Source organism: Rhagoletis pomonella, unplaced genomic scaffold (genome assembly GCF_013731165.1).
Source record: "Rhagoletis pomonella isolate Grant_MI unplaced genomic scaffold, Rhpom_1.0 Rhpom_scaffold_00008, whole genome shotgun sequence".
In the NCBI taxonomy this organism is placed as follows: Eukaryota; Metazoa; Arthropoda; class Insecta; order Diptera; family Tephritidae; genus Rhagoletis; species Rhagoletis pomonella.
Window position 1 is genome coordinate 2,831,598 of NW_023458562.1, and position 19,225 is coordinate 2,850,822.

Below are 19,225 nucleotides of genomic sequence, written 5' to 3' on the forward strand. Positions count from 1 at the left end.
TTAAGGAGATTTGTGGTGCAAGAATGCGAGGAGCAAGAAGATAATTTTCAAAGAATGAGCCGTCGGAATGTGCGTGATGCCACAAATCCCTTGGAGCTGCCTCAAACATTGTAAGCTTATAGCTCAATGTATACATTTCCGACGGGAAAATTAAAAACATAATAACATAATAATAGAAGTTTACGAAATACTTTCGGGTGAGTAAACCTGCATTTAAATACCTGCTGGAAACGTGTGGATCCTCTATTCAGCCTGACAAAAAGCAGTGCGCTGTACCAATAATAATTAAACTTAGCGCTTGTTTGCGTTTGTTTGCCGAAGGTGGACACCAGACTGGAATTGGCATGGATTATGATGTCGGTCTGGCCCAATCAACTTTGAGCAAAATACTAGTCGAAATATTAGACGTTTTCGAAAAAGCAATTTGCCCGAATTGGATAAAGGTTCCAAAATCGGAGGAAGCAAAGGGGAAGACTGCACAAATTTTCTATCTGAAACACAAAATTCCTGGAGTAACAGGATGCCTTGACGGAACTCATGTTCGCATTATTGTGCCAACCGAAAATAAACATTTGTACTACAATAGAAAAGGAAACTTTAGTTTAAATGTTATGCTGGTATGCTGTGTTGTATTAATTCAATTTACGTATATGTATAGCTCAAATTAAATACTTTCCAGCTTTGTGACAATTACTTAAATATTCGCTACGTTGATGCATCACATCCCGGTGCCTGTCACGATTCCTTCATTTGGGATTCCAGTGGTCTACGCGCTTACTGTGAACAGCAATATTTGCAAGGTGTTACTAACTTTTGGTTCTTAGGTAAGTGATTAGTATTTTAATATATATAAGTTTTTAAATTGCTTTTCTTTAGGTGATGCCGGCTATCCGTTAGAGCCATGGTTATTAACTCCACACCGAAATCCGCACGAAGGTTCAGCGGAAATGAAATTTAATGAGGTCCACTCAAAATGCAGAAACATTATTGAAATAACCAATGGAGTTTTGAAAAATCGGTGGAGATGTCTACTTGGCGTACGGGAGCTTCATTATACTCCAAAGAAGGCAGCGAAAATCATAAATGCTTGCTGTTGTTTGCATAACATTTGCATATTTTTCAAAACAGATGAAGTTCCACATAATGATACTGGTGTTTATATTCCGGGAAGTGAAGTGTTCTCTATAACTTCCTTTCAAAATTTAAATGCAGCTCAAATGATAAGAACCAATATTGGTAACTCACTCACCTAAAATTTATTAATATTTCTGTTTTCATTCATTTTTACGAAGGCTTAGTTCCTTTCTCCTATAACTAACATAATGGAATAAAAATTAAAAGAAATATTTATTATAAAGATATAAAATTTGTATTTAATTCATTTCATTTTATTTAGCGTTTAGCCTTTTTTAACCGACTTCCAAAAAAGGAGGAGGTTATCAGTTCATCGGAATATTTTTTTTTTTTTTTTTTTTTTGTGTATGTTACCGCATAACTTTGGACCACGTCAACCGATTTCGATAATTATTTTTGCATCGGAAAGGTAGGGTCTCAGAGGTGGTCCCATACTAATCTGGTTTAGATCCGATCATTGGATCTTGAAATATATAGAGATATATATATTTTGTTTTAAGTCGGTTTTTTTTTGCTAAAAATTACCTGTTAATTAATACGTGTGTATTTTGAATGACTACATACATATGTATGTACATACACTTGTGATCAGCTAATTAAGTCATCGACATTTTGATCAATTTTGGCTATTTTTATTTTGTTTATTTAATGTTAATTATACTTACATAAAAGTCTAGGTCATTATATAACAAACACCATATTAGTCCACATTTCAAACTTTGTGCAAAAATTATACAAAATCTGCAAAGTTCCAGATAAATTTTCAACTTTTTATTCAGATTTTTTAGAATTTCATAGCCCGTTAAATTCTAGGATAATAATGTGCAAGTTTCAAGTTGCTAAAGAAACGCGTTGATTTTTAATAATTGTTTTTCTGTCGAATTTATTTTGAAAGAAAAAAATATATTAAAAATCAACGCGATTCTTCAGCTATTAAAACTTGCACATTATTACCCTGGAATTTAATGGGCTATTAAATTCTAAGAATTTAGTTGAATCTTTGCTGATTTTTTATAATTTTCGCACAAAGTTTGAAATTTGGATTTATATGAGCTAGACTTTTATGGAAAAATAATAAACATTAAATAAACAAAAAAAATAGCAAAATTTATCAAATGGTTGATGACTTAAATAGCTGATCATAAGTGTACATTACGTATGTACATAAATTTTGTCCAATATTGTGCACATCAATCGCAATTACAATAACAAATAATTAAATAAAATCTATCAATTTAAAAGTAACTTCAGGTATTCATAGTAACAGTTTAACTCAAACTTAAATTCATATAATGTAAAGTCTTCACTACATTTTTAAAGTAGTCTTTAACTCTTCAATTTCCAAAATTCGTCTATTTTTTCAATTTTATTTTCAATTTCTCTTTTCCTTAGTTCTTCCATCAAAGAAATGGTGGCGTTGTATTTCTTTAAATATATCTTCTTCAATTTTCTCAATCGCAGCAAAATGTTTTTTTTTGTAGACTGTAAAGGCTATCTATTGATTTATATATTTTTCTTATCTTCTCACATAAATCCTTTTGTATTTCTGCCTCTTCACCAATCAATTCCAGCGAGTTAATTTGTTTTTTAGGAGATTTTTGAGTAGGTATTTCTTTGATGCATGCAAAATGATCAGTTACCGCGGTCGTGTTCGTTCGTTCTTCTAGATCGTCTAATGTGTACTAAAATGTAATAAAAGATTAAAGTATAATACTGCACATTACCTAGCAAAATTTGCGATACATCCATTTCATTTGAATCGATCGTGAGTTCAGTTTGTTCCGCTTGCAACCCAAACTTGGGCACGACTATACCCTCCACGGACTCCTTCATACTTGTAAGTTTGTAAATTGCCTCTTCGGTCGCCGAAAATTTCTTTTCAGTGTTTGGTGCCCCGCCTGTGCCAGTCCTGGCTCTTACATTTTGGGCCGCTTGTTTCTAAAATGTTTTTTTTGGTCCACCCACATCTATAATAAAAATTTTATTGAAATATGCAACAAATCGGTACACTTGTGTACGTTTTTCCATTCGGCAACAGTTTTCATTGGTGGACCTGCACTGTTCAGCTTTATTTTTCTGACCGCCAAAATTTTGCCAACTCTTCCTTGCCGCCTTTAAAGAAACGACGAGCAATACCCGGTTGGGAATCCATTAATTGCACCAATAGTTCCAATTGCCTTTTATTTGTGGTCTTTGCCCTAAAATAAGATATTTATTTTAATTATTATTTAATTTTAATTCTAATACTTACATTTTGCCGCGCTGTTCCTTACGAGAAGAATGAGGAACAAAAACTTGAGAAATGTCATTACTTCTCCCTTTCCCACTACATTCGTAATGCCACCTTTTTGTTGCCTACATATTCGAAGTTAGTTTAGAATGAGGGAAAAGAGAGGAAGGTCAAAAATGTGGGAGATTTTTTATTAAGAATGCGGGAGTAGGGAAAAGAGAACAAACTCCCAGGGAAAAAGGATTTAGAATTGGGCTGATAAGACGTTCTGTTAAATATTAGGGTGGGTCGAAATTTTGTGGACTTTAGGCCGTTGGCCTAAACAACCCGCGATGCAAATTTACATAGTTAGATCTAATCTTCACATTTCATCTTTTTACGAGCTTTGGGAATATTAAGAAATGTATCAGCAGCGGGTCCACCGAAAACAGTAAACTTTTTAAAAAGGTCCACGAGAAAAAAGTTTGAAAACCTCTGATATAGGCTATTTAATTTTTCGCCTTCAATATTGAAGAAGCGTCACTATAATTTAGATCTTTAAGAATAGTTTGAAATTCCTTAAAATGTAGACAATAATATTTTTCCGCCTCTAAAAAGGTTCCCCATCTCGTTAATATTGGCTGTGGCGGAAGAGCGATATTGGGATACATGTGCTTAAAAGCTTCAACGCGCAAAGTAGATTTTAAAAATATGTTTTCAATTCGATATTAAATCTTCTAGATCACTGAAGCGGGCTCTTACATCTTCGGCCACTCGGTGCATTGCGTGCCAAACAAGTTACGTGCATTAACTTTGGGTAAAATACCTTCAGCGCCTTGGTTGATTATACCATATCGAGCCCTAGCCCCAAAAAAATGTAAGCTACATATTTTTCAAAAATTTTCTTTTGATGCAGAAATGCCCGTAGAGCATCTAGATGCAATTCTGCATCAAAAGAAAATTTTGAACAAAATGTCGCTTATGTTTTTTGGCGGTTAGGGCTCGATATATAGCGCCGCGTCAGAGACATTAAAATAATTTTCGACGAAATCAGTACCCAATAGTTGCATGGAATAATTAAATGCTCTTTCAATTGTGGAGTGATTCGTCCGTTCTAGGCAAACGGCGTTTAAAAAAAAATGCACCGAAAATGCATTTTTGACAAAATATGCCTATACATACATATATGCATTTAAGCCAAAATATGTAAGAAGAGAAGCAAGAATAATGCAAAAAATGGTGGTCTATATATAAACAACCCTTAATGTTGTGCTTTTTTTAATTTTCTTTAATTTAAAGGTGTCTCAGGATTAAGTGAATTTTCATGATTGAGAGTAGGGATAGAAAAGGCGCCCGCAGAATCGATTCTTGACTTCGGAATCGACTTTCCGGTTTTCGATTCTTTAAGTCGATTAATCACCTCTGATTGTCGACTTTATGACTTAAATCGACTTTTTGAAAAATTACAAAAAAATTAATACTTACTTTATTAAGTAATGAACATAAATTATAATTTTTAATAATCCAACAAATTATATTTTATCAATTAGTTGCACACGATTTGGCATTGGAATTTAAAATTAAATATCAATATGAAATTATTAAGAAAACCACATATATTCATCGACTGATTTGTAAATTTTTGAGCAGTCAACGAATATCAACCTTGGAGCCATTATAAAATTATCTGTAGTATTGAACGCTTCTTGTTGAATGCTGTTTATTTACAATATTGTATTGCCATATTTTGAATATTACATAGTTGAAGCGGCGGTTTTGCTATAATGCACTATAATAATAATAAATGCAATAATAACACTACTGCAATAGTAGTCCGGGAGCCAGCCAGGTAAGGGCTAAGCTCAGGACCTTACCGGGGTCACACAGGGCGGATCGTGAACGGCCTACTCCGATAGGTTAGCTGCGAATAACCAATAAGCAGTCCCAGACCAAGAGCGGCAGGAGACGAGGGCCTGATTTAAAAGATCAGAAATGCTTGATGAATCTCCTGTGTCCGGGCGAACAGATGCCGCCCCCCAAAAAGCATCCCAGGATTGAGACCAGTTAGATCCTGTTCATGGCATACTGGAGCATGTATACGATTAGTCTGATATTGGGCTGGCGAGAGCAGTATTCCGCCACTTTAGTATGTGAGGGTGACACCTCACAGAAATGGCTGGTGGGCTAATGCTGCGATCGCCTCCGTCTCGTTAAAACCCTGGCAGGTCTTCAAGTACGTTCAATACACGTCGCCATTTAGTTGGCCGCACAGGTCCAGTTGAGATTTACTCCTGGTTTTGCGCTGTCTTGGCTCTGAACACAATATCCCATAAGGACTTGTGTCAACCCTCGCGATGGCCTGCTCCTTTGAGAGAAGGGAACTTCGGGACATTTAAAAGCGACTGTGCTACGTGTGGAGATAGCGGCTTGAAGCGGAGACCCAATTGACTGAAAATGATTAAAACAAAACCAATAAACGAAACGAACGTCGATGATACGGAGGAAGAATGCAGCGCATTCAGGAAGAGCAGTAGAGTCGTGCGCTCCCCGCCACAAACTCCTCTGCAGGCAAATTCCGGCACCACGAGCACGGAGAAAGCCGCCGGCGTGGCGCAGAAGGCTACACCTTGCCAAACGGCAACTCCCGGCAGCCGGGATAGTCGTCTTCAAACGCCGGCTGCTGCAAACAGCGACAAGCATGTCACCGCAAGCTTGGGAACTTGCGAAGGCAATGAAGATGAGCAATTGGCCCAGATTCGGCTCGTCCTGAAGAAGATGCAGAGCGCTGTGTCTAAGCAAAAGAATGTGTCCATGGACATAAAAACAGGTATGGCCCAAATCGAGGAGAGCTTAAATATATTAAGCTACCTCCGAGAGCAGCGCCGGAAGGGGCCTACCCTTTCCGAGCTGCGGAAGGCTGGCCCTGGCTCGCAAAAGAGAGGTCGAATTCGATCCGACTCCCCTACAGGCGAGCCGGAAAAGAAGAAAAATACTACTGCTAATAATAATAATAGTAGTAAAAACATTATTATTAATAATCCTAATAATAATGGCAATAATAACAACAATGCACAGAAAACCGTACCAGACAATCAATGGAAAACGGTTGGAAAAAGCAGAAAGCCCAAGCCAGGGCCAGCGCCAGGTGAACCCTTGGTCAATAAGGGCGAGGCGACCAGCCGCAAAAAAAAGAAGAGGGTGAGAAAAAAGAAGAGTCTCGCCAAATTAATAATTAAGCCAGCTGAAGGCAAAACCTATGCAGAGGTGCTGGGAACGATACGCGGTAAGCTCCAACCCGAGAAGACGGAGACCGTAATTCGATCTGTTCGGAAAACCCGCGAAGGCGGCGTGCTCATCGAAATGGAGCGCTGTGGCAACCACACAGCATTTAAGGAAAATGTGTGCACTGCCATTGGCCAGCTTGGAGACGCCCGTATTCTCACTAGACGTTTACGTCTAGAAGTTCTGGGCATGGACTGCCTAACCACGGCCCCAGAAGTGGAGAACGCTATACGCGGGGAGTTAGGAGACAAGATGAATGGCCAACTTCGCGTCTCTCTCCTCGCTGTAAACTCGCGAGAACAAAGAATGGCCGTGGTGGAAATCGATGAACTGCCAGGCCGGACTCTTATTGAAAAGGGGAAGCTGCGAGTAGGTTGGATTATCTGCCGTGTCCGAGAGCGCGCGGATGTCCAAAGGTGTTTCCGCTGTCTGGGGTATGGCCACAAAAAGGCGGCATGCAAAGGCCCAGACAGAAGCAGTTCATGCTGGAAATGTGGTCAGCAGGGCCACATAGCCTCTGCGTGTAAAGAAAGCCCAAGCTGCTACCTGTGCTCGGCAGGAGATGGACAGAAAAATGCCCATCACCTGCCCGGGTCGGGAGCGTGCAAGGCCTTCAGGGATGCCCTTGCTGAGGCTAAGACAAAGCTTGGGAGAATATGATTAAATTTATACAAGGCAATATGAACAGGAGTAGGGTAGCTGATGACCTGCTGGACCAATTGGTTCTTGAACAAAGAGCAGACGCTGTCATCATCAGTGAACCCTATAGAACAAAAGAAACCTGGCATGTTGACCAATCAGGCTCGGCCGCGATATGGATTGCTAACCCCAACCATCGCGCAGAGAGCAGCGGGGTAGGACGCTGCTACGTCTGCGTTAAAATGGCGCAAATCACTGTGGTGAGCTGCTACCTGTCTCCAAACGACACAGTCCCTGTCTTCAGGGGAAAGCTCGAAGACCTTGAAGACGAATTGCGCGATATAACCGGCCACATAATTGTTGCTGGAGATTTCAACGCAAGAGGCGTGGAATGGGGTATGCCCCAAACAAACACCAGGGGAAGCAGTTGCGATATACGTGAAATTCGTTTTGCTCACATTCATTTGAATGCATCCTGTAATGCTCCTTTAAAGCCTAGTAACGTTCAGCTGCGGCACCACGGGTGGGTTGGGCTACAGCATCCTCCCACGCAATCAAAAAAAAATAAAAAATTTAATTATTTCAGTTTTGCTAGAAATGATATGAATGATAGAGTGTATAGTAAAGAGTAAGGCACTGGGCACATTACGCGCCTAATCAAAGTAGAGTAATCGGTTCGTCATGCCGAAACGGATGCATAACGACTCGACTTCTGCACACTTGCACGCCGGGCGTAAGTCACCAGCTAATAAACACTTTATACACATAACAAATTTTCTGGCCGTTCTTTCGCAACTACGCACTTCCGCAAATATTTCTGCTCCGAAATATTACATAAACGCTTGTGGTTTAATACAATTTGCACGAATTTTAGCACGAAATCATTCATTTTCTATTGAATTGACAAATAAATTTTATTTCCAACACAAAAAAGTAAACAAATGATGATTTCAAAACTACAAGCGCCTTACAATGTTGGGCGCTTCGATTCATGAAGCTTTTATGTTTAGGCGAAAACAAGATTTTGAATCGTAATGTACAGAGCTTCATTGAAACACATGTGTTCGGCATAAAAGCTTTATACTTTAGTATGGCGAAACGATTACACTACTATGATTAGGAGCTTAATGTGCGGAGTGCCTTAGAAAACGATGTTCAGCTGGCTGTATGTGGGTGGGTTATACTTCAGCTGCTCAGGTGAACATAAAAAAATAAAAAAAATGTATGATTTTAGTTCGCACGAAAATTGGTCAGGTGATAGTGGATATGATACTTAAATCAAAACAAACGTTCAGCTGGCTGTATGTGGGTGGAAAAATGTTCAGCTGAGGCAGTGAAGGTGTAACGCAGAAAGCAGGTATATGAGCGGCGCTCTCAGGGCACGCGTAACTTTAATACGTCAGCTGAACGTCTTTCCGCCCGCATACAGTCAGCTGAACGTTTTTTTGATTTAAAGTGATATTTTAACTATCATATAACCAATTTTCACCCGATCTGAAAGAATGTATCTAAACCTACTCATGCAACTTTAGTACAAGTGACGTACATGTTAATAAATGAAGAAGTATATCTATGAAAATTTTTATTTTACGTACACAATATTGTACATAGCATATATACATAAATAAATTTAGGTTTCTTCCTCGCTTTGGTCTGCTGACGAGCTTGTAGCGTCGTCATCCGATTCGCTATCAGAATCGCTTTCGGAAATCTCTGACAGTATATCTTTGTCATCATCTGCAAACAGATATAATAAATATTAGTTTTTAATATTTACAATTTATCACATAAATAAATGTTTATAGCAAGTATATATTAATAAATAAAAAACAGTTATTAAAAAAAAAATTTTTTTAAATGAAATAATTTTTGAACGAAAAAACTTTTCTATTCAAATTTGTCTTACCTTTTGTTTGTTATTTCGTCAAGTGATGTTGGTAACTGGCTGTCAGTAAACCACTTAAATTGATATCTGTTGTCCATTTCTTCCCAGCTATAGTCTAACGGACGGTGTTTCGCCGCTGGGTACTTGTAGATGAGCATGCGCCCAAATCTGAGCGATGTAGCACGCTCTTAGGAATTGTTGCTGCAGTTCCACTTTACAGGGTGGTAGAGCTGAGCCGTCGATAGTTTTATTCGTCAAGCGGAAAACATTATTATTCCCCAGCACCTTGTAGTTCCTCATGAACGTTGCGACCCTAGCTTCATTGATGTCATTAATTTTTTTGAAGCCGTAGAGTCGGCAGACGAATTCTTGTATTTTGTCAAAAAGATCTTCTCTACTCTCCGATGAGGTGGACATTGCAATAAAACTGTTGACAAATTCTTTATTTTTGGTCATCATTAAGTAAGGGCGCTTTTTGCCTTTCCGGAAAAAGGCCGGGTTAAAGTCACATCCTGTTATTGCGTGGAAGGCTGGCAGCGCCGCGCTTACATCGCTTCCCAAAGTCTCGTACAGATGATTGATATTAATAAATCGTTGATTGTTACGTACACCAACTTGCATCGATATATTAATATTCTTGTCTATATTGCTCATATTGGCGATAATTATGACTAAAATATCAGTGTCGAAACACCGAATGTTAACGTTAGTATCACTTTGTAATTTACAAATGTGGTAAATAATCTTAGTGTCTGCCTCTTCGTGACTAGGACAAGTCAGTTGATGCTCGATACTTCGGATCATTTTACCATCTCTGACTATATACTTATGGCAAGCGTCAGCATTTACATAAATAGTTTTATTATTTATATACGGCGCCATGTAATCCTCTGCCCAATGGTCAAAAAAAAACCTAACAATAGCTTCTTTGAAGTTGACATTTTTCCACTCGCCTGTGAAGTCGGTCGGTCGTACTTGCTCAGACCCACTGATGCTAAAATTGGACAGTTGCATTCCTCTGATTTTGTGTTCAGGGTCTTTGATTGACGGAAATATATATCGATCAAAAGTGAGGATGATAGTGTTGGCACTGTTTGCGCAGATCATTTTCAAAAATTGTATAGATATGTTATCGAACGTAACAGGCACGTTTTTCATCAAATACAACATAAAGTAGCCATCAAATATCATAACATCAGTGTGTTGAGGAGGGGAGGAATTAATTTTCATTTCTAATAATCTCATTAATGACGATTTGTCAGTCTTGCAAATTGTTCCGTCCAGATGGCACTTGGACAATGGCAGTGGTGTTCAGGGGGGGAGTTACTTTTTTAAAGAAATGCTTAATAATTGGCCAAATAAATCACGCTGCATGCGCAATTCTATTTCCTTGCCACCAATATACGTTTTCTTTTTTGCCATCCCATTTGTGAAATTTAGATATTTTGTTCGGGGGATCGACTGCTCAAACTTATTGGAATTATCCACACATTCCTGGATGAAGCTTTCTCGCTTTGTGTTTCCCAATTGCTCAACTTCAAGTAAACAATCTGCAATATTATCCGGTGCTGCGGTGCGGTGGTGAAATTCCTCATTGCGGACAGTCCTTGTAACCGGAACAGCTTGCATAGCCGGTTTTTATAAAAATGAAATTGGTGATTCCCCTTTTAGCATGTATGCATACATTCATGTCGTATGTGTCAAATAGAGGGTCCGGTTATGAGAAATTTCACTGTATTTAATTTCTGCTATTTCTTATTAAGAATACACTTTAATCAATATACAACAGAAAACATGTAGAAATAATGAAGTATAATAAGGTTAATAAAACAAAATTAAGAATGGTTGGAATAAATAATGAGCAAAGAACTACGATAAAAATATGTCAATACTAGCTTGTGAAAACACTTCTTTATGAACAAATATTTAAGTAAAATCATTTGACTTACCCTCCTATTGAAGAAGATGATGCTTCCGCATTTTTTGCTGCAAGATTCGAGGCATGAACTCTATATTTTGACGGTAAAGCTGTGAAGCGTTTGTAGCAGTTGACGTGATACAATTGGAAGTCATTCGGCTGGGCTGGCAATATAACTTCTTTTCCAAGTAAATTATTGTTCTGACGAACTGTTAATATTTCACTACACTTTTTTAGAGATTGTTCTGTAAACGTTCTGTAAAAATTATTTTCTTTTTTTTCAAAAAACACAAAAAGGCACTATTGTCGACATCGCGGCGAGAATTCCCCGGTGGCGTCGCTTCACTTTCTATTCTGGCAGCGTTGTCGTAGTAGATCTCACTCGAATGAAGGCTCCAAAGTCACTGATATGGTCAAGAACAATTCATACAAGGTCGCGCAATGTGCGAAATAAAAATTGCCCCTCTGTACGCAAGACGTCACAAGGCGATCAAATTTTTGCTTTCACTTCAACAATTGAACTGTGTGTCTATTACTACGTTTGTACGTAAGCTATTTGCAAATAAAAATAATTTGCAAATACCGAACTCACTGTTTATTCGATGGTGAAAAATTCTTTTTTAATATTGCCTGATTATAAAATGGCAATAATATGACCATCGAAAAAGAAAATAAAGTTCAAAATGGCAACGTCTTGATTACTAAATGGCAATAAGATAGCCATTGTAAAAGAAAATAAACTTAAGAATGGCGGCGTCTTGCGCTTATTTGCAAATAGTACCACTAATCAATACTTATTTGCGTGATTTAGTTATTTGCAAATAAAAAATTAACTCAGCGTCTATACGGCAAAGGTTACCATTTTGCAAATTGTTATTTGCAAATAATACGTGAGTATAAACGTAGTATATGTCGTCGGTGTGTAAAGTGAACGCTGTTTGTTGTTGTCGCTGTTTGGATGTTGTCGCCCAGCAATAAGCTGTTTGTTAAATTTTGACCTAACGGACATACCCAATGTGCAACCTTGTACATATAAACCTTGTGATATGGCGGCTTCGTCTCTTTGTTCTAGATAAAAAGGAAAACGCAATTAAAAATATACCACAAGACCTACGCGCGTAAAATGCGCGACGATTGAAAACTCTTGTATATTTAACATTAATAAAGTAGAAATTATAAGTAATCTGCTACCGTAACATGCACGTCACTTGTACGACAGTTGCATGAGTAAATACGTGTAAGTTTAGATACATTCTTTCAGTTCGGGAGAAAATTGGTTATATGATAGTTAAAATATCACTTTAAACCAAAAAAACGTTCAGCTGACTGTATGCGGGCGGAAAGACGTTCAGTTGACGTATTAAAGTTACGCGTGCCTTGAGAGTGCCGCTCATATACCTGCTTTCTGCGTTACACCTTTACTGCCTCAAATGAACGTTTTTCCACCCACATAAAGCCAGCTGAACTTTTGTTTTGATTTAAGCATCATATCCACTATCACCTAACCAATTTTCGTGCGAACTAAAATCATAAATTTTTTTTATTTTTTTTATGTTCACCTGAGCAGCTGAAGTATAACCCACCCACTTACAGCCAGCTGAACATCGTTTTCTTACTCTTTACTATACACTCTATCATTTCTAGCAAAACTGAAACAATTAAATTTTTTATTTTTTTTGTTTGCGTGGGAGGCTGCTGTAGCCCAACCCACCCACAATGGCGCAGCTGAACGTTACTACGCTTCGTAGCGACATCATACGAGTCATATATATTAATATGGCCGGAACTTAAATCATTGACAAAAATATGTCGCTGGTTCCCGGACTATAGGATGGTGAAACCTAAAAATTAGCTAATAAAGCTACCATCAATAGATAATAATAATAATAGGTGCATTCTTTTGCAACCGAGCTACAAAAGAACACTCGCTTAAATAATGAAATACACGCAAAGCAACAACACAAACTCAGCTATTTATCCGAGTTCAGCCAGGTCGGTTAAAAAATACGCGACCTGAAGGGTAGTGTTGGTAAGTGAAAAAACTGCTCTATTGTGAATTATTAATGGGAAAGTAGAGAGGGAATTTTTTTTTCCTTATATGTGACCTGGTCTACGAAAAGGGAGCTTACGTGCGAAAACTAGTTTTCTGTGAAAAAGCTGTTAAAAGTAAGCAACTCGTTTCGTCAGTTTCTCATTATCTCGTTAATTGTTCTCCGCGCCGGACGTCCAGTAAGTGTTGTTGTTGGTCCAGTAAGTGTTGTTGTTGGTCCAGTAAGTGTTGTTGTTGGTCGGAATATTATTATAGTTCATCGTGTAAGTTGCTAGTGTGGAACATTTAAAAAAGTAACACTGAAGAAGTGACGTTTACTGTTTCTGTTGATTATCGTCTTCGCATTTCGCATGAAATGAAACATGAGTGTTGATGAGGAGTTAGTTTCGGATATATCTAAAGTAGATATTGTGGCTCCATTGCCGAAAGATTTGCCATCGAAGAAACGGAAGGCAAAAACTAGTGAAGATGTTCTCAAACCAGACGAGGAACCAGGTCCATCTTCCTCAGGATCAACACGTAAAAAGATCTCAAGGAAAACGACAACAAAGAAAAATACATAAACTACTCAGCATTATTATTTTTGGCCCATAATACGTTTTTCTAGTGTATAATCATGTCTTTATAGCTTATAATTCAATGTATTTTGTTCATTACCAATAAATTATATTTTGTCGTATTTTTACTCTTCTTTCTCTACATTTTTAGTACACTTCTAAGCAAGTTAGGATTTTCTGCTTTTCACCACGTGAAAAAGCATCTCATCTTCCATCCGAATCAAGCAAAAAGTGAAAATTGATTTTTTGACACCTAAGCCCCCTTTCCGTAGACCAGGTCACATATACGTGACTTATTTTTTAAATAAGTATATATATTACGCAAATACCTCGCATAATTACTCATTTCAATTGGTTTTTGTAGCTAAATCCCGTTAAACTAATCACATGTTTCTTACCGGCCACCAACAAGGTTGCTTAAGTAGCTAAAAGGAAATTTTTACCCGAGTTGAGCGTTCTTTTGTCGCTCGCTTACAAAAAAATGCAACTAATAATAGATTGGCGCTTACATATATGCTAGTGTTCTCCTTGATGTTCTCACACAGTGGGGAGGGACATACAGCTTTATGTCGCCTCTGAACGGCGATGGTATTTTTATGACAAGCTTATGGTAGCAATGCACTCGAAGGTTTGCCATTGCCTGCCGAGGGGCGACCGCTGTTAAGAAAAAACTTTTTTACTAACTTTTTGCGACGTTGCTTTGACCAGGGCTTGAACCCAGCGGCCGCAAATAGTAAAAAAGTCGAAAAGTCGTCGAGCGAGAGTCGACACCACTGTATGGTGTACTGTACTTTATGACGATGGGTACTGTGGTGACACTCAGATGGCGCCGTGTTCAATTCAGTACACTGCGCTATTGCGCTGGGTTAGTGCGCTGACACCACAGGTGGCGCTGGCGTTATTGAGCTAGCGCCAAAAAAATTGCGCAATTACCCATGGCTAATTTCCATCCCTAATTAATAGGAGGAGATTCGTGTCTGTTGTGTATATTGTCTGACACATCAGAATATGGTGGAGTGCAATAAGGCCCGCGGAAATAGCGCCCGCGGGCGTTATGTCATCCTCATTGTGGCTCTTGTCTCCATTTTAGAATATGTACATCCAAAACCCCCTGTTCTCAATAAAAACTAACTAATATGATAACATAGAACTAAATATTTGGTTTCTTTATTATACGAAGAAATTTAAATTAACGAATTTCAATGCATATATTTAATACATATGTATGTATGTATGTACATGTGAATGAAAATTAAATAATTCAAAGTTTAGCAACAAAAAGTAACATGAAAAAGTAAAAAGTTAAATAAATGCTTTCGTCGATTGTCGAATAATTTGACGGCAAATTGGACACAAAATGCTTGTATTACTATTTAGATTAGTACGCCTACTGTGCTCTGCAAAGCAATCTGTGCAAAGTTTAAAATGTGGTTGTGGCAAAATTTTTTTTAATTTCACTTTTATTTCAACATATTTTGATTAAAAGAAAAATACTGATAAAAATGAAATATTTCACACAAACAACAAAAAATATAATCGATAATCGCATGGGGCTATTGCCTGAAAATTTTAAAATGCGCTTAGTGGCATTGTGCTACTATGATAGCACGGCCGGGTAATCATAGTCAACTTATGTACAGCAGCGAACAAATTATAGCCGCACCGAATTTTCACAAGTTTTAAAATATTATTTTTACTGTTATTTAATTTTGGCTCGTTTTTTATAGTTCGTTCTTTAAAAACATCCGTATAAATACAAGTTCAAAGGCAGTGTCACACGATTGGGTATTTTCCAAAATTAGGTGCAAATCGTATCCCAATTGTGTGAACACCCAAAATATTTTTCTTTATCCCACTCACGAAAGTTAATTTGTTGAAATTTTTCAATAGAACATCGCTGTATTATACCAATCTTTTGACTACAAAAATCAAAATTGTCCCATTTTTTACCAATAGCCCAATATAAAAATGTACAAATCTGTACAAATGCACCAATCGAGTGACACTGCCTTAAAAATTTATGTAGGACTTATGCCGATACTCCGGCTAAGTCGTCCCTTTTCCGTTCAAAAATGATGCGCAACACACACACGGTTTCGGTTTGAATATACATATGTTTAATTTATTGTCACATATGCACATACATCGGCGTAGCCAGAATGAAATTTAGGAGGGGGCTCGACCCTATTAAGCTGACATTTCAGGGTACTATTATATATATATATAAGGAAAATTTGAAAGTTAGAAAGGGGGGCTCGAGCACCCCCCTGCCCCTAAAGTGTATACATTTAGTTTTTCAATAATAGTTTTATTTAATCTTAAGTAATAGTTTTAAGTAATTTTAATAATAAGTAAAGTAATTTTAATAAGACATTTCGAGTGTGTTTTCACGTCCGCGTCCGGCTAGCGACTCTCCTCTGTTGTCTCTCGGTTTCTTGTCTTGTTTCGTCCGTTCGTATGTTGCATTCACTTCGCCGTGGCGTTGCCACCTTGTCCGCATCTATTACCACATTTATGCAATTTAAAAAATAATTCAACAAATTTTCGTTAAAATTTCGAGTTTTTAATTAAAATCTGAGTATGCAGTTTTGTGGCGCATTGAATTCTAGTAGAATAAAGTATGAGTTCCAAATGGCTAAAAATTTCGATTGAATTTTTAGAATTTTTAAAAAGTTCGAAATTTACACGAAAATTTTTTTAATTTTTTTACTATTCCACAAATTTGGAAACTTGGATTTACACGGGCTTTGTTAAAGAATGAACTAAATTTTTTATAAAAAAAAAATTACAAAAATTCAATGACAACAAAAGTAATACGTTAAAACTTAGAAAAAAGTGGTTCGGCTATAATTTTTTGACCACTGCACATTAGGTCAAATGATTACTTTTTCTGTGCGAAATTAATTGCAGTTAAAATATTGCACTATTTTAATGTAAAATGATGCCAACCGTTAAAAAAAATTGTAAAGTCAGTAAATAAAATGTGGAAACATGACAGCATTCGTAAGACAGACTTTTCCACGCAATATTTTTTTGTTTAAATGATGAGTATATGTGTTTAAGTAGTACTCGAAAACATTGTCCAATTAGTTTGGTTTTGACACAAGTTATTTGCTTACCATACTCATAGAGCCAGAGAAACTACTACTCATGGGCTTTATTTCCTTTTTTATGAAATAAGTGAAGCGGCCGTTATTTACTTTTCCTTGGGAAATAAAGCCCGCGGTCATTATTGCTCTTTCGCAAAGGAAATAAAGCCCGCGACCTTTATTGCCTTTTATTGGTGGGCGATATTTCCCTTTCGCCCATGGGCTTTATTTCTCTTTGTTTGGGAAATAAAGCCCATGGGCTTTCTATCGGCGGGCCTTATTGCACTCTATCTCAACTATGAATGACCCAGATATAGAAAAAAATCGGGTGGGCATTATTTCCGCGGGCCTTATTGCACACCACCTAAAAAATCTAAGAAACCTGAGAAAAAATTGTTCCCCTTTGTTTCGTTTTCGGCGATTTGGGCTATACACTTTTCAATTTATACAATTTATATCAAGGAGCCCGTGATTTTTTAGTTCTCTCAATGGCCGTGGTCTCTTCGTAGTTCCTATTTGTGGTCATATACCATTCTCGTAAAGAATGCACGGAAAATTTCATTGCCGCTTGGCGTTTAAGCATTTTGCATTTGTGTATGCCAAAAAGAGACGACTGGATGTATACCATATTGAAAAAATTGTGAAGGCTGTAAAGTGGGGCAAAGTCTGACCTAAATGGTGGACGATGGAACCTTTAGAACTCAGGGCGTCGAGCAGGAGCCTTTTCAAAAAAATTCAAGAAGATTGGACAAAACTCCCACTGGGAACTCTACAAAATTGAACTGGGTATCTAGAAGTCCGAGATACTTAAGAAAGGCCAAAAGTGAGTCATGGAGAAATTTCTACGAAACCGTAGAAGGTTTGAATGACTCGTCTGGACGATGAGTGTAGAGGAATCGCTTAAGCTACTCCTTGACATTCCCCAAATTCTGTACTGCGTGAGCCTACGGTTTACTGCCCTACATCCTCCGGTGAACTACTGGAGAAACGCCGAATGCTCTAGCCAATTGACTCTTTCAAGTCCCCTAGACCGAATGGCATCATTCCTGCGCAACTGCAAAAGGCTGTGGAGGTCTCGTGTCGCTCGCTCACCCCGATGCGAGGTGCCTAGAAAGAGGGTACTATCCCGAAGAGATACCCGTGAACGTGAACGTATACCCTAGAGACCTCAGACCAATCAGTCCCTCTTCTTTCGTTTTGAAGACTTTTGAGGGACTGTTTTGCCTGCACACTAGAAACAGGATTCCTCGAGAGCGTTTGAGGCTCTTTATACCCTTTCTCTGGATACTCGTGATAAACGACGTATTGGAGGAACTGCAAAGGAGAGGATGCCGCGTGGTTGCCTACGCGGATGATCTGGCACTCATCGTCAGAGGAAAGTTCTTGGACAATCTGTACGATCTTATGCAAGAGTACCTAAACATGGTCACAAATTGCTCCGCTAGCTGCGGACTTCCTATCAATCCTGGAAATACGGAGCTCGTTCTATTCACCAGGAGTATAAAGTGCCTCATGCCCAGCTTCCATCAATAGGGGGTATTTTACTTGTTCTCTCTAACAGGGTCAAGTTCTTGGGAAACCTAATATTGAGGAGCGATAATAATATCAGCATGGAAATCCAAAGCAGAATCGCTCTTGCTAACAAGTGCTACTTTGGACTGAGTAGGCAATTCAGGAGTAAAGTCCTCTCTCGACGTACGCAAACCACGCTCTATAAGTCACTCTTCATGCCTGTGCTGGTGTATGGCGCGGAGGCATGGACAATGAGAACATCCGATGCGGCGGCTCTTGGAATATTCGAGAGAAAGATTTTGCGGAAGATTTACGGCCCTTTACGCGTTGGCGACGGCGAGTACTGCAGACGATGAGCTGTATGAGCTTTACAACGCCATGGACATAATGCTGCGAATTAAAATGGGAAAATTTTAGTTTGGCATCCGCCGCGAAAAAAAATGTGGTTATAAGGGGTAGGGGGAGTTCTCCTGATTGCAAATATATATAAGTTTAGCCGCCGCAGGTTTATAGTTTTTAAGTTATTTGTTGTTAAGGTTTGTAAATTGAACTAACCTCTCGGCGCTAATTCACACAATAAACACTATATTTACGTACACACTTCGGCAAAATAGTTGCATTTAAACCCCGCACAATGAAATGCAAACATATGTTTTACATATATGATGTATTTTTAATAAATTTAGTATGTTTTTAAAATTATCACGCACTTATATATGTATACGCACATTATGAATACAGGACTGTTGATTCAACCCTGGTTTCACACTGACATTAGAAGAGTGCTGCCACATCTAAGAACAATAACAATAAAAGAGAACAGTTTTTATCGTACCCGTTTTCCTGTTCAGCGTTGAATTAGTAGTAAAGGAGGGTATGGGGTTAAACACCCCCAATATATATAAAAAAAAATGATAGCGCGATTTTTTATTACAAATTTTTTCTTTTTA

At 38.0% G+C, this 19,225-nt stretch overlaps 2 protein-coding genes across 3 annotated transcripts in view; both read left to right on the forward strand.

The window, feature by feature from the left end:
- LOC118744110 (ejaculatory bulb-specific protein 3) overlaps window positions 1–19,225 on the forward strand; it is a 49,751-nt gene that overhangs the window by 23,584 nt on the left and 6,942 nt on the right. The window lies entirely within an intron of this gene.
- Window positions 3–1,327, forward strand: LOC118744109 (putative nuclease HARBI1). The gene is made up of 3 exons (XM_036476839.1): window positions 3–617; window positions 680–824; window positions 877–1,327. The coding sequence occupies exons 1-3, from the start codon at window positions 345–347 to the stop codon at window positions 1,251–1,253; spliced, it is 795 nt and encodes a 264-aa protein (XP_036332732.1). The 5' UTR covers window positions 3–344; the 3' UTR covers window positions 1,254–1,327.

Coding starts and splice junctions, on each gene's coding strand:
- LOC118744109 (XM_036476839.1), top strand. CDS start 345: ATGGATTATGATGTCGGTCTGGCCCAATCAACTTTGAGCAAAATACTA. Junction 618..679: donor TTAGTTTAAATGTTATGCTG/GTATGCTGTGTT, acceptor AATACTTTCCAG/CTTTGTGACAATTACTTAAA. Junction 825..876: donor TACTAACTTTTGGTTCTTAG/GTAAGTGATTAG, acceptor GCTTTTCTTTAG/GTGATGCCGGCTATCCGTTA.